At 32.4% G+C, this 14,537-nt stretch overlaps 1 protein-coding gene across 7 annotated transcripts in view; it reads left to right on the top strand.

Annotated features, from left to right (window-relative positions):
* The window catches only part of GRIA4 (glutamate ionotropic receptor AMPA type subunit 4), a 397,987-nt gene that overhangs the window by 367,379 nt on the left and 16,071 nt on the right, over positions 1-14,537 (top strand). The window contains exon 14 of one of the 7 annotated variants that reach the window (XM_066247654.1): positions 1,557-1,595. The exons of the other annotated variants lie outside the window; for them this stretch is intronic. Coding sequence (XP_066103751.1) covers positions 1,557-1,578 — 22 coding nt within the window. The 3' untranslated portion in view covers positions 1,579-1,595. The remainder of the gene's footprint in view (positions 1-1,556; positions 1,596-14,537) is intronic. 7 annotated transcript variants of the gene reach the window in all.

Raw genomic sequence — 14,537 nt, 5'->3', positions numbered from 1 at the left:
TTTATAGAGTCTACTGGATAAAAGACCAGTTTACAAAAAAAAAAAATCCAGTTTTAGAATATTCATTAAAAATAATAAATGAAGTCAAAGTTCTCACCCAAGGAGGAACATGAGGGAAACCATATATATGTTTGTAGTTGGAGGAGTTTTATTATGTAACTTCAAGCTGTTTAAAGTTCATAGGATGAATATAACACTAAATAAATCGTAACTCTAACAGAAGTATATAACACAGAATCTGGCATAGAGTGTTTTTTTCCCTGTACATTTTCATAATGGTCATTAAAATAATGATTACAACATCCTTCATTTTGACGTCTCTGGAACATATTGTGACAATTCAAGGTTCCAAAGTACATCCATTTTCTCACCTGATGTCATTTTACTTGATAAAGAATTTTAATAAGTTACCCAAAGTTAAATAACAATAGCACATGATCTTTGTATGGGTTCGGGCTCATTCTTGGTCTCCACTTTCTTTCATGTCTCACGGAATTCAATCAATTGTCTGGTATTTTATTTTATTATTTTTTATGGGAGCCAGTCACTAACTCTGAAATTATGCCAAAGGGTAACTAGGAACTGACTCTAAGCTCAATTAATTAGACAGTTGTTTCAAAAGAGACAAAGTAACTCAAATAAGAAAAGACCATAGCAAAGTTCATATGAATAAAAAGGAAGTAAAATTTAAATAATACATACCAAGCATATGTATATTAATACATTTTCTCCAACAACTTGACATCAGTGCTACTATTTTCAGCTGGACAGATGGTGCTGCTGAAACTCAGGTCAAAGACCTGATAAGTGACCGAGCTGGAATAGAAGCTCATTACTGTTTAATTCCCAAATCCATCTTCTTTCACCATGCTGCCTTATTTCTCTGCAAAGACACTGAGAGTCTTAGACACATTAAGAAAAATAAATATATAAAAGCTCCACCTTTAGCCTACCTGCAATCCCCTGCTTTAAAAAGTAAAACAAGTACATAGCTTCTGATTATACCCATATCCCAGACTTATTCCTAACCCTCCCATCTAATCACCCTTTAGATTTTTTTCATTTTTACAATAATTCTTGTTCATATCAGATTTAGTACTGCTTTAAACATGTTACTTGTAGCACCATCATTTTATCCTCAAAGGACACAAGGAACATCAAGGAGATGGGCTGAAACACCATAGCATGCCTCTTCCCTCAGGAACTCTGGGTGCTTCCCATGATACGCCCTCATGGTTCATTCCAACTGATAAAATTTACCCAAGCACTACCTTTCCATGAATTCCCATGCTCTTAGTCAGTCTTCTGTTTATTGGAGCTTTGACAAATAGGCTGATTGAAAAGCAGACAATTCGTCCTCTTTATACAGCTAATGTTCATTTCCCTTTGGCTTAATCCTTAAAATGGATTTTAAGTTCAATTCAATGAATGCCCCAGTATATCAGGCAGTTGGTAGTGTCTTGTGAGACTTGGGGAAAGGGTTGGCCAGAACTGAACTTGACTTTAATACAAGACCATGTTCTATTATTGTTTAACTTTGGGTATTTCTCCCCTAGGAGGAGGACAGAGGAGAACTAACCAGCTCCAGGACCAAGGTAAGAGGGGAGTTTTCTTTCAAAAGAATGGGTTCCATCTATTTGAAGGAAACCCCTCCCCCACCTACTTTTTAATTACTTTTTCATTATGTATTTATATTTTTTAACCCACCAGCATCAGGAAACCAGCTTGCTACCTGTGTATATAGTTATATGAACATCCACTTACAAAATGTTATAGCAGGAAAAAAAAGAAACCTTCACACAAGTCATATTAGTTATATGCTAATGCATTTATATTACCCATCATTATTAATTAAGAGTGCCAGACTTCCATTAAAGGTTAGATTACAGCATAGGCCCTAAGAAATTGTCATCAGCAGTTCATTTCTCTATATGTAGAATATGGATAGTAACTGACAATCCAACCTAAAAGGTAATGGGGTTACAAAATAGTAAAACTAAAATCTTAACTGTTTCTATAGAAAATATATCATTATAAAAAATTTTTAATTAAAAGAATCAGCTGATTTAATTTCAATCACAAATAATTTTAAATATAATTAGGCTAGATTTTTGGTGTGAAGTTGTATAAACAATGAGATTTTTAAGGTACCATATGAAAACTGTGGGTAGAAAAAGTAAGTAATATTATCTTGAGCAGTATTTCTTCATGCTTATAGATCCTCTTCCTAGGCCTCTTCTATTGCTTTTAATGGTTTCTATTGTTACCTCTTATGTTTTATGTTGTTGTCCGTGGAAATCACCAGTATTTTCTGCCTTTGGCACTCTATTTTAAGGTGAGGAACAAATTAGGTAATTTAAAAAGCATCCAGAATTCAAAATATCAGAAGAAAGGTGGACCATCTGGATTATGAAGAACCAGCTTCCAGATCCTATGCAGCTGTAGTTCTTTGCTATATATAGTTGCCCTTCAAGGAGACTAGATATTGTATGACTCAAATAGATTTTAGGAAAGCTCTGGATCAGGTAACTGAGACAATTAAGGCTCAAGAAGAAGGAAATTGTAGAAGAGGAAGAAATGTGCAAAAAAGAATGAGAATTTAGGCAATTTGTCACCAGTGAGTAGTCATCATCTTTCAGAAATACAGTTCTGTGGTTTTGTTACAAATGTGCTTGAATCCTGACATAACCTTAAAGTTGGATTATTGATGTTTTTTAATGAAAGAAAATAATTTCAGAAGTGTATATTTTTGTTAAAAACTATTGTTTTCTGAACAGGAATCATAGCAGTCATATGATTAAGAACATACATGAGAGGACACATGAAAGAAAAATTTGATTTAATACCAACATATACTATTGATGTAGATAATGATACTACAATAGTCACCAAAACCAGAAACCTAAGCACTGGACTTCCTGGAGATAACGCATTTGTTGTGAGATGTTGAATAGAACCTAATTTTGACTTTCTCACTCACTGAATCCTTTAGTGAAAAGTATAGGGTATAGTAGAAGCACATTATTCACTCCTGATTTATTCATTCCTGAATCCTAAAATGCCAGATGTTTCATACAAACATTGCTGGCCTAAGCAATCGTACACAAAAAGAAATGTCACAATATTTTTTACCAGACTACTTATGTGTTAGAATTTGATATCCACACAAACATTAGTTATGTCAGGCAGATTTGTTGTGTACTTTGAATTCTTATGACATATTTTACAGTAATCTCATGCAAGAAAAGAATTACTAGTGGTTTCGTAGAGTCTTAGTTTTTTCAGATAACCTGAAATTGAAATGAACAGTTTTTTTGTTTTGGTTTGTTGCTCAGTAAAGTGAAAAGTATTAATCTTATAGAATTCACATTCAGTTGCTAGGTATATTTAAAATAGTTAATGGTAGTGCCCAAATTGGTAACTTAAAAAATACCCAACTTACAACGAGAAGCAAGTAACTGAAAGACTGTGTCTGTCCTATCAATAACACTGATAGAAGTAAATGTAGGTGAGGCTATTTTAAGAATTTACAATTTCAGTCATTTTGTTCCTATTTAAATTGTTTAATAAAAATAAATAAGAGAATAGATTTCTGTTTTGAAATATGACCAGGAGTTCTGTTGTCCTCAAAAATAAGCAGCTTTGTGTTTCACTTAGAATGCCATTAACTTAAAATTTTTAAAGATTTTTTAGGCTTCAGCTATTTTCAAAGAGTAACAGAAAAGCTACATGCTGTCTTGTGTGAACTTCCTATAAATGGCAGGTTCAGCCAGCCTTCTTTCAAGATCCCATGAGCTAGTGACCCCTATTTCTAAAGACGATTTTTATCATTCAATTTTCTTTTTTTATTTATGCTATTCTCCTACCTAACCAAAATCCAAGATAAAAGATAATGTAAATAAAGCAAGATCAATTAAAAGATATTTTAAGTTATATATTTTCAGTTATGTTCAAGTACTAGTCTACTGCTAAGGAACCAGAAACCTTACTTTTTGCAACAGCATAGATGGACCTAGAGATTATTATGCTAAGTGAAATAAGCCAGGCAGAAAAAGAAAAATATCATATGATCTCACTCACATGTGGAATCTAATAAACAAAGTGAACTGAGGAACAAAATAGAGGCAGTGGTGGGGTCACAGGGACCAGAGGGACAGAGTCAGAGGGAAGGGGGCTGAGGGGATGGGATCAAAGAAGGTGAAGAATTAGTGAAATTATGTATACATAACACGGAGATATAGATAACAGAACACCAAATCCCAGAGGGAAGGGGGGAGGGAGTTAGAGGGAGGAAAGTAAAGGGGGTATAAAAAGGGACACAGGGGTGGGGTGAGGGAGTTATATTCAGTGGGACACTTGAATTCAGGTAAACACAATAAATTAAAATTAATAAAAAGAAAAAAAAGAAAAATTGAAAGTTTAATTGTTTCTCTTAAGAACTTGATGGAAAATTTAAATTATTTGCATATAAAGTTTAATTAGACATATTTACTGAATCAAATACATATTTAAATAAACAGTAAAATAAATCTTAATTAAGTTAAATCAAACATAGTTAGCATTTAATATCTGTTGATGATAAACAGAATTTTTAATTTCTAAAATGTGCTGAATTGCACTAAATAGTATATTTAGTAACAGAAGCATTTTCTAAACGTGACATGTTTTATTTGCTACACATAAGTAGACTAGAACTAAGTTATAAAAATACCATTATCTGAGAATTTTTATCTTAGAATTTGGTTAGAAGTACCAGATTTTTCTTGATATTCATATTCAAACTTGTATTTGGTTTTATCATTTAGTATTCTTTCCTTGTTCACCTACACAAACTGAATTGATGGTACATTTATTTTAACTTTCTATAATCCCTTTAGATAACTTTTATACAATGGACCAAATCGCTTGCTATTATTCATAAAGATACTAGTACCAAGTAATTTTAATGTCCCTCTTGTGAATATTTAATAGACAGATTTTAAGCCTTTTGCTTTGTTTTGTTTTATTTTGTTTTGTTTTTAAAACATTCTTTGTGAGTTTCTCTCAAATTTATTAGGTTTTGTGGTCAAAAGATTTCCTTTTATTGTCCAGTACATTATTCTTTCATTTTAATAGATTACTTGCAAAGTAGTACCTCAAGTTAACTCACTGAGATATCAACTGTACATGTAGTTATTGAATTCCTACTATATTTTTTTGTCTTGTATTAAAGCTGAGAATGGTATAACATACCATAAGACACAGTTACTGTCCTTCGAGAAAGAAAAAAACATGTAGACACAACATTATAAAATAATGTGTGACTCAGAGAAAATGTGAATGCTCTGATAATGGATCCTTTAAAGAAGCAGGATATAGAAAGAATATAGAGTAAATCGGAAAGACTTCATTAAAAAATTCAGATGTACCAATTAATAAATATTAGTTGAATTAATAAGTCAATGAGTGATTACTGGAAAACGATAAGAATTTTAGAAATGATAGAATGGGAAAAAGTGAATTTCTGATGAAGATTCTATTATAAGATTAAAGTCATTTCTGAATAAAATATTTTTGGGACTATAAGGAAACTAGCAGACTGGATGCAAGCAAAGAACAGCTATTTGGGGAATTAGAGTGGTTAAGAGATGGCATCTGTTACACAGACCTGGGGTCTAATCCCACCATTGCCCTTAACTAGCCATGTGGATTCAATGAAGATCAATGAGAATATGAAGAACTTGACACAGTATCTGCCTAAATAAAATAATAAAATTACACTTTAAAAGGTAGGTATAAGCTGAATTGTTGGGAAGCTTTGAATGTCAAAAAAATAAGACTTAGATAGTATCTTGGAGACAATCATGAATCACTGATGGTTTTTCACAAAGCACTATAAGACAGAGAGGCAAGGTTATTCTGACTCTGGGTAGCTGAGAATGGGTTGAGAAAGTCAGTGGATCTTGCCTAACTGGTGGTGGTGCAGAGGATAGAGTGTTGACCTAGGACACTAAAGTGCCAGGTTCGAATACCTGAGGCTGCTGGCTTGAGTGTGGGCTCATGCAGCTTGAACACAGGCTCACCAGCTTGAGTGCAGGTCCACTGGCTTGAGTGTGAGATCATTAACGTGATCCCATGGTCGCTGGCTTGAAGTCCAAGGTTGCTGGCTTAAATTCAAGGTTTCTGGCTTGAGTAAGGGGTCACTGGTTCAGCTGGAGCCCCCTAGTCAGAGCACATATGAGAAGCAATCAATGAACAATGTAAGTGATACAACTACGAGTTGATGCTTGTCAAAAAAACAACAAAAAAAAAAGAAAGTCAATGGATCTTGTCTCAGATGATAAGGCTTTGAATAAGATGATGCCTGTGTGATAGTGATGGAAATAAAATTTGGAAGACACTTTTCAGAAGAACTGTTCTTAATAAATAATTGGCTGTAGGAAAGGAAGAAAAATGAAAACACAAAAATAAGATTGAATTTTTGGGGTTTGGCTTTGTTATTTATTATTTGTTTTTACATTTCTGTTTCTTCTGTGAAAAATTTTCTAATTCATCCTAATAAAGTTTCTGTATAATGCTATTCTTGAAGATCCATGATTAGATAATCCTAAAGGATTAGAATTTAAATCATTAAGACCCTTGTATGTATAAAAATTGATCTATCATGTCTTAACCTTCGAAGATAAATGTTACTATCTTATCAAGTCATCATATTAGGTTATTTGTATTACTTTTGTACTTCTTTCTTGAATATTTTAAAGGATCAGATCAGTTGGCAAGATTGCCTTCCTTTGAAGTATTATCTCAATTTAAGGAGTATTTAGCCAGAGAGGACAGAGTTGACAACTTACTAATGCAATCTGAGTCCAAGCTTAACCTGCCTACCAAGCCTAACAGACTTCTCAGGAAAATGAAAAGCATTCTTAGAGAGCCATAGGAAGGATGAATAAATAGTTAACTGCATATGAGTAAATGATACTCACAAGAAACAAAGGTATCTGCAAAGGTGGGAAAGAGCACTGGACCAGAAAGCAGAAATCCTGCCTCCCAGCTGGGCTCTGGTGAGTGAGTCACCTAACTTTCGTTAGACCCCAGTGACCATATCTGTAAAATGAGAAAGGCGAAGACAACCTGTAAACTCCATTTTGACTCAAAAATTGTAGGATTCTGGTTCTTTAAAGCAATTAATGAAAGTTTCTAAGAATCAGCAAAGGGTGGGAAATGGAAACATGATTGATGGCCTGTGGCATGGTGTAGAATTCTGGAAACCATACAAAGACAATAAGGAGCACAGTCTAGAACAGGGGTAGTCAACCTTCTTATACCTACCACCCACTTTTGTATCTCTGTTAGTAGTAAAATTTTCTAACCGTCCACCGGTTCCACAGTAATGGTGATTTATAAAGTAGGGAAGTAACTTTACTTTATAAAATTTATAAAGCAGAGTTACAGCAAGTTAAAGCATATAATAATAATTACTTACCAAATACTTTATATCGGATTTTTGCTGTTTGGCAGAATAAATCTTTATAAACAACTTACTATAGTTAAATCTATCTTTTTATTTATACTTTGGTTGCTCCGCTACTGCCCACCATGAAAGCTGGAATGCCCACTAGTGGGCGGTAGGGACCAGGTTGACTACCACTGGTCTAGAAGATGAAGGAATCCCGTCTGGGAAAGGAACAGTCCACACAGCAAATAGTGGTCTAGGTGAGGCATCTGCATGAAAGGCCTAGTACCGCTGACTAGCTCACGTTCACTGAGTGGAACAGCCACTAGTTCTTGAAATTTTGAAATTTAACTGTAGAGTAAGAATCACATTTTTAAAAATGAATGATATACAGAGATAACCTGAAGCACTTCACAATCCAGGTAGCTGTGATCTTATCTTGAAATAAAACCCTCTTTTGTATGATTTGATCACAGATAATGATAAAACAACAGAGTGTTTTGGGCCACAGACTTGATCCCATATTATCTCAAACATTACCCCATGGCCACCACAAATAAATTAAATTTACATTATTTATATGAATAATTGCTATTTTCTCAATTTTATTTGAGGATAACTAAAAGTATTTTGACAGTTTTTATTTTTAATTTTTATTGATTTAACATGCAGTCTTTTAAAAGTTCCACACGAGGCCCTGGCCAGTTGGCTCAGCAGTAGAGCTTTGGCTCAGTGTGTGGAAGTCTCAGGTTCAATTCCTGGTCAGGGCACACAGGAGAAGCACCCATTTGCTTCTCCACCCCTCCCCCTCTCCTTCCTCTCTATCTCTCTCTTTTCCTCCCACAGCCAAGGCTCCATTGGAGCAAAGTTGGCCCAGGCACTGAGCACGGCTCCATGGCCTATGCCTCAGGCACCAGAATGGCTCCCGTGTCAATGGAGTGATGCCCTAAATGGGCAGAGCATCGCCCCCTGGTAGGCATGCTGGGTGGATCCCGGTAGGGTGCATGCGGGAGTCTGTCAGACTGCCTCCAAGCTTTTAACTTCAGAAAAATATAAAAAAAAATACTAAACTAAACTAAAAGTTCCACACATGATTATGCTTGCAGAAGATCAAAGATTGAGGCTAGTACCTTAATTAGAAAGAAGTGCCTTTCTGCCAAATTACAATCTAATAACCTCTGCTCTATTATAATTCTCGAGATATAATGAGTCATAGAAATACTTTCATTTCTCTTACCTTGAATAGCTATACTTGAAAGTAGTCATTAATTGATTTTAAAATAACTAAGATAGATATTTATCTTTGTTTATGATTGCCCTTTCAAGTCTGTGAATCCCCTGAATGTGTATGCTGGTATGTAAGTTTGTACATCTTTCCTGACAAAGTATCCATAGCTTTCTTTACTTCTAAAAGAGATTCATGACCCAAAAGAGGATAGAAAATTCTACTCTATGACCAAAAATTGACAAACTCAAGAAACTAAACTGCATGAAATATTTATTAAATAAAAAAGACACACTCAACACTACAAATGTAATTAAATTTTTCATTTTCACAATCTCTAGCTAGTGCTCAAACTAAATTACTGGCAGACATCTTCGCAAAAGTCACAGTGTTCCTTCAAAGAATCACCTTCTTCAGACTTACTTCTCAAATAGCAATTAGTCAGGACATTCCAGGAAAACACGATTTAGAGACAATGTCTAGAGTCTAACCCAGAGTCTATTGAATTGGTTCAGCTCTCTTTGATGCCCCTGGAGTATAAAACCCAAAGGTCTCTCTATACATTAACTTAATTGATAGTGTCTTATTAAAGTAATTTCAAATAATCATTATAAATCATGTTGGGCCTGAACTGTCTTTCCATGTTAAAAAAAAAAAAAGTCCTCTTAATTTTGATACTAAATAACTAATTAGTCATGTCATCATGTCATTTGGGCAAATCTCCCCATTGTATAAACAAACTGGAATGAAACTTAATATCTTTTCTAAAAACCTTTGCATAGCAATTTAGTTCAAATTCTGCCTTTGAAATTGAGTGCACAAATCCAATGAAGGAAAAAGAGTCTTGTGCTTGTTTACTGGAAAGAATAATTTGGAAAGAAAAATAATAAGCAGCTACAAGTTAAATAGAAAACTTAGTGAAGCATCAATAATGTGGAGAATTAGTTACTCTCCAGGTGTAAATAGCTGATAGGGGGCAGAACTGTGAACCCAAATGTCTTTCCTTAAGATTAGACATATTTACTTCTTAACTCCTTATCATTTAACAGCCTATTGGTTTTTATTTAATTTTCATATTTTCTTGGTTGATAAAACATTCTTTTTCTCAGTGAGTTATCAATTGACTTTATAGAAAAGTTCTGGGGTTTGTTGCAAATTCTCTGTTTTTCAGCTAATTTCCTCCATACACTATTATTTTGGAGTGACATCATTAATTAAGCCATATAATTTAAATCTCATGTGATTTTCCTCCTCCTTGCCTATCTCATCTTGTTATATGTGGTAGACTTTTACATATGCAACACTCATGATGATACTGACAACACAATTATTTAAATAACAGAACGACTAGTATATGAAAATTGTTTATTTATTTTTTATGAAATTGCTATTTTTTATTAGATCAGTCCTGAGAAAAATTCTGCATCTATTTTTTTTTTTTTAGAGCATAACAAAATTTAAATCAAATGAGTTTTACAATCTGGAATTTTACTTTCATTTCAAAAAAGGACTATAGTAGATATGCGGAAAATGGTTAAAAATTGAATTTTTTAAAATTCCTCTAAAAAACACTGAAACGTATTTTTTTCTTTAGGTCACTAGCATAGTTGTCAGGCATGGAATCTTTTTTTCTAAAAATAGAGATATATACATTTTTTTAATGGCCCACTTAGCAGGACTAAAGTCACAATCATTTAGTTCAGCTTTAAGGGAAAAATTCACCTTTTCTTTGTAACTGTGTGTGGAACAGCAAGTCTTCTCTCTAGGCCACTGAAAGTTCTATTAACCTCCTGCAGATCCCATCTAATGGGGTAGGCCTCTTAATTGAAGCATTACTCATACTTCTCTGCCTGACTTGTTCCCCTCAAGTAAGGTAGGATTTTGGTAGAAGCCAAATTCATCACATTTCCTCCAACCTCTGGCTAGAGACACAAAGCTAAGTGGATTAAAGCAAACCACATAATCAGAAACAATGAATATTTTTCTGAGATTTTAAAAAATAACTCCTAAATTCTACCTCTTCCTCAAATTTTTGATCCAAAATAAAATATACATTTTGGTTTGCATAAAATCAAATCCTATTAGACATTACATTATAAAATAATGCTGAGAGTTTTGTGGGGGGGTTTTCTTTTATTTTGTTTTTACTGATTATTAAAGTATCATTTCTCAATGTAGACATTTTAATTGTGTGGAGAAACTTAAAGAACAAAATGCAATCCAAATTAATTATAATCCCTTCATAGCTGTATTTTTCCATTAACATGGATATAATATTGTATTCTCAAATTAGGATCACAATGAAGACACAACTTCCTTTTTTTTTTACTTAATATTATACTAATGCATTTTCTCTTGTTATTAAAAACTTTCAATAGTTGTAAAGCATTCAGTCATTAAGAGTCATTGGTGCTTATCAATACTATCACCTGGGGAACACTGTAAGAATGTAGAAACATTGCTCCCAGTTCAACAGAATTTGATACAGCAAGGTTAGGCCTGAGCCGTCTGTATTTGTAATAAGTGGTTCTGATACTCAAATCAAGCTTGAGAACCACTTGTGCACCAAAATCTAATTAATTCTCCCCTTCTGTTGCGCGTGTCAATTGCTTTCAATGTTTTGCCATATAAATGTACTATGAGATTATGTTACTTTGTCAACATCATTAATTAATTTCTTAGGATTGATTCCTAAAAGGGAAATTATTATCAATGATTATCAAGGGTAAGAATTGTTTTTAAACTTTTATTGTATAAAGCCAAATTATTTCTTTCAAGTTTTTAATTCTATCATTAGTATATAAAGACACCCATCTTATTAAATCTTTGATTATATTGAACCTTATCTTTACTTTTATATTTTTCAATATGATTGACAAAAACATGAATCTGCATTGTTTTAATTCACATTAGTTTAATTCCAAGTAAGGTAGGATTGTTTTTATACGATTTGTGTTTCTTCTTGTGTGAATTATTTACCAATGTCCTTTGGTAAATTTAAAGTTTTTTCTTATTTTTTTATTCAATTTCTTATAAACTCACACAATTTTTAAGTTTTTAAAAAATATATTAAGATTTATTGAGAAAAAATTCTTAGCATTATTCAACTAAATACTCTGGACATTTTAATACCTGATATTAAAATTTTATAAAGTTTAATATGAAAATAAAACACTTCAGGTAAGACAACTCAGGCCAAAACTGAGGAGTCTTTCTCATGTTTATATAACTAATGGATCCTCTCTTATAAAATTAAAAAGCACTAGCATAAATATACAGTAGTTTAAACAAATACACTGGATTACCTCCATACATTATTGACATCTTCACCAGCAATAAAATGTTAATATGAATATATTAAGTAAAATGTAACTGAACTTGTTTTAACTAAAATCAATATAATATTACAAATTATTTATTCTACAAACTATATATGTAGAATAAATATTCTGTGTGAAGACATTGACTAAATCTAAGAAGTATGAATTTTAATAATCTCAAATTCAACTGAAGGAAATTTTAGGAATAAAAATTCTTGGAAGTTTTTAGAGGTCCTGGAATTTGTCCAGGTGAGTGTTTTCTTTCCATCCCTGAATCAGGGTCTCTATCATCTCTCCACTATGGAAAAAAAAAACTATTAATAAGGTTTTATTTTTTAACCTGGAATTCCCCTAAGTCATAAAAGACAAAAGCACATAAGTGAGTGATCTGTGTCTATTTTCAATATATAAAAGGTCATTGTCAATACATCTGGCCTCTTAAATATGGTTTACTCTTTCAGCAATAATAATGGTCACCTGTTGTTTCTTCCTCTCTTTAAATATTAATTGAAAGCAATCTATTTCAATTGAGTTTATTCTGGAAAGGCTGCATTTAATAGAATAAAAGGGAAATTAGTGTCAGAAAGATACCATAATATTTTCCTTTTATTTCTTATCTGCTTAGCAGATCACTATTACAGCTACTCTGATGCTAAATGAGGACTAGAATTTCCTTATTATCAAATATGGTTCTGAAAACTATGTCTGAAATGCATGAAATGGATTCCAGAGGAATATGGGAATGTGTTACAGCAAGGATCTGTCTCTATGTCCCTTGGTTATGTGACTCTTTATGACCAACTTAGGCTTGCTTGCAGTTCCTTTTTCTTTTTGCCTGAATAAAAAATTATTTTCAACCTACTTTAGAAAAATTAGTGAAGTAACTTTATATGCACATTTTAAAGTCATTTGATGATTCTTATTTAAATAACATGTAAAAACAATGCATTCCATAAAATAGAACACATGCTCAAATGGTCCTTACATATGTGGTTTAAATAGCAATAAAGAAATTACATCTTCAGATAATTAAAGAAAACAGGCAGTTTTAACAAATAAGGAAATATTGAAGACTATCTCTAAATATTAATTATAAAATGCCTTCTATATGTCATTAGAAAAAATTAATTTTACATATGACAGCATAAAGTGGACTTTACTGAGGGACCACATTTTCTGGAAGAAAAATGTGGATTAATTGTGAAGTGGGCAGTGAATTACCTATTGGTCAAGTGTTTATATTAAGTAATTATAGATATCTGTACACACATATATGGATAGCAGTGTGAAACTAAACTGTTTTTACATGGCCTAATAGATGATATTAGAAATATAATATTTTAGAATAATTTTGTAGGAAGCTTATTCCAAACATTTTTCTCAATGTAAAGTTTTTTTTTTCCTTATCCATTACTTTATTTTGCTTTTTTGTTTTCTATTGTGCTGTGAAACTGTCTTTGGATATGGCTAATAACCCTGTTAAATAACCCTCTCATGAAACGATTTTAGTTTTATCAAAGAAATGGTCTAAACCAACATATAAAATAATTGGGATATCATTTTATTTTTTTTAATCTCATATGAATATCTAAAGCTAAAATGGCATATTATAAAAATGCTTTTCTTCAAAATAAAAATAATAACAGTTAGATTTTAATTTTTGAAAGAAAAATTTAGTTTCTTGTGGACACAAAATAATATAAAACAACTATTATCCTTGAATACTCAGCCTACATTTCAATCTAGTCCTTTTGGTGATTAAATTAACAACCTGATATTGTTTACTTTAGGAAGTATATTAATTATTTTACATTACTATTGTGGCATTTAGTTGGGGATGTGGGAACAGCTAATTATTTAACATTTAGCAAATGGCAGTATAACTCTTAAAAAGAGATAATACTCTCAAAGTGTGTGGTTTACTCATGAGAAATGTTTACTCTCCAAGTGGATGAGACTATTACAACATGAACATCATGAAAAACTATATCAATTACTTGAAATATTACAAACACGTTCTAAGAGAACAAACACTTTAATAAGCTGATAAGAAGTGAAATAAGCAACACTCTTTATTAGTCAGCTAAATGACCAATTTTGAGTGCTACTCATTAATATGGGGTTGCTTTATTGTATTAGTTCATTTGGCCTTAAGTAATCACCAAACTCGATATTTATCAACCAGCATAGGACAAACTGTACCAAAATTCTCTCTGTATCTATAAGACATTCTGTAGATGTAACAGAAATTACATTAAATACTGGGAAAACCTCTTGAAAGAGATAGCTCATTTAAAAACTGTAACTTGAAAGCAAGAAAGAAACCAAATGCATGGAAAGCAAAAGCCGATTAAACTCTGTAATAAATTCTTTTAGAGAATAATTAAAATATGCTGCCTCTATTCACCTATAGAGATTAACATGGAAAAAATCTCACATAGAGGGGTTTTGTTTTGGGTTTTTTTTGTGAAGTTCACATCACATGCAACATGATTTCCTAGAGTTTAATTACTTTATCTAAACAGTCAAATTGGCTATATGATTTGAGTTTCTAAGTAAT

The sequence above is a fragment of the Saccopteryx bilineata genome, chromosome 1, assembly GCF_036850765.1.
Source record: "Saccopteryx bilineata isolate mSacBil1 chromosome 1, mSacBil1_pri_phased_curated, whole genome shotgun sequence".
Taxonomy (NCBI): domain Eukaryota; kingdom Metazoa; phylum Chordata; class Mammalia; order Chiroptera; family Emballonuridae; genus Saccopteryx; species Saccopteryx bilineata.
This window is presented reverse-complemented; position numbering and strand designations above follow the sequence as displayed.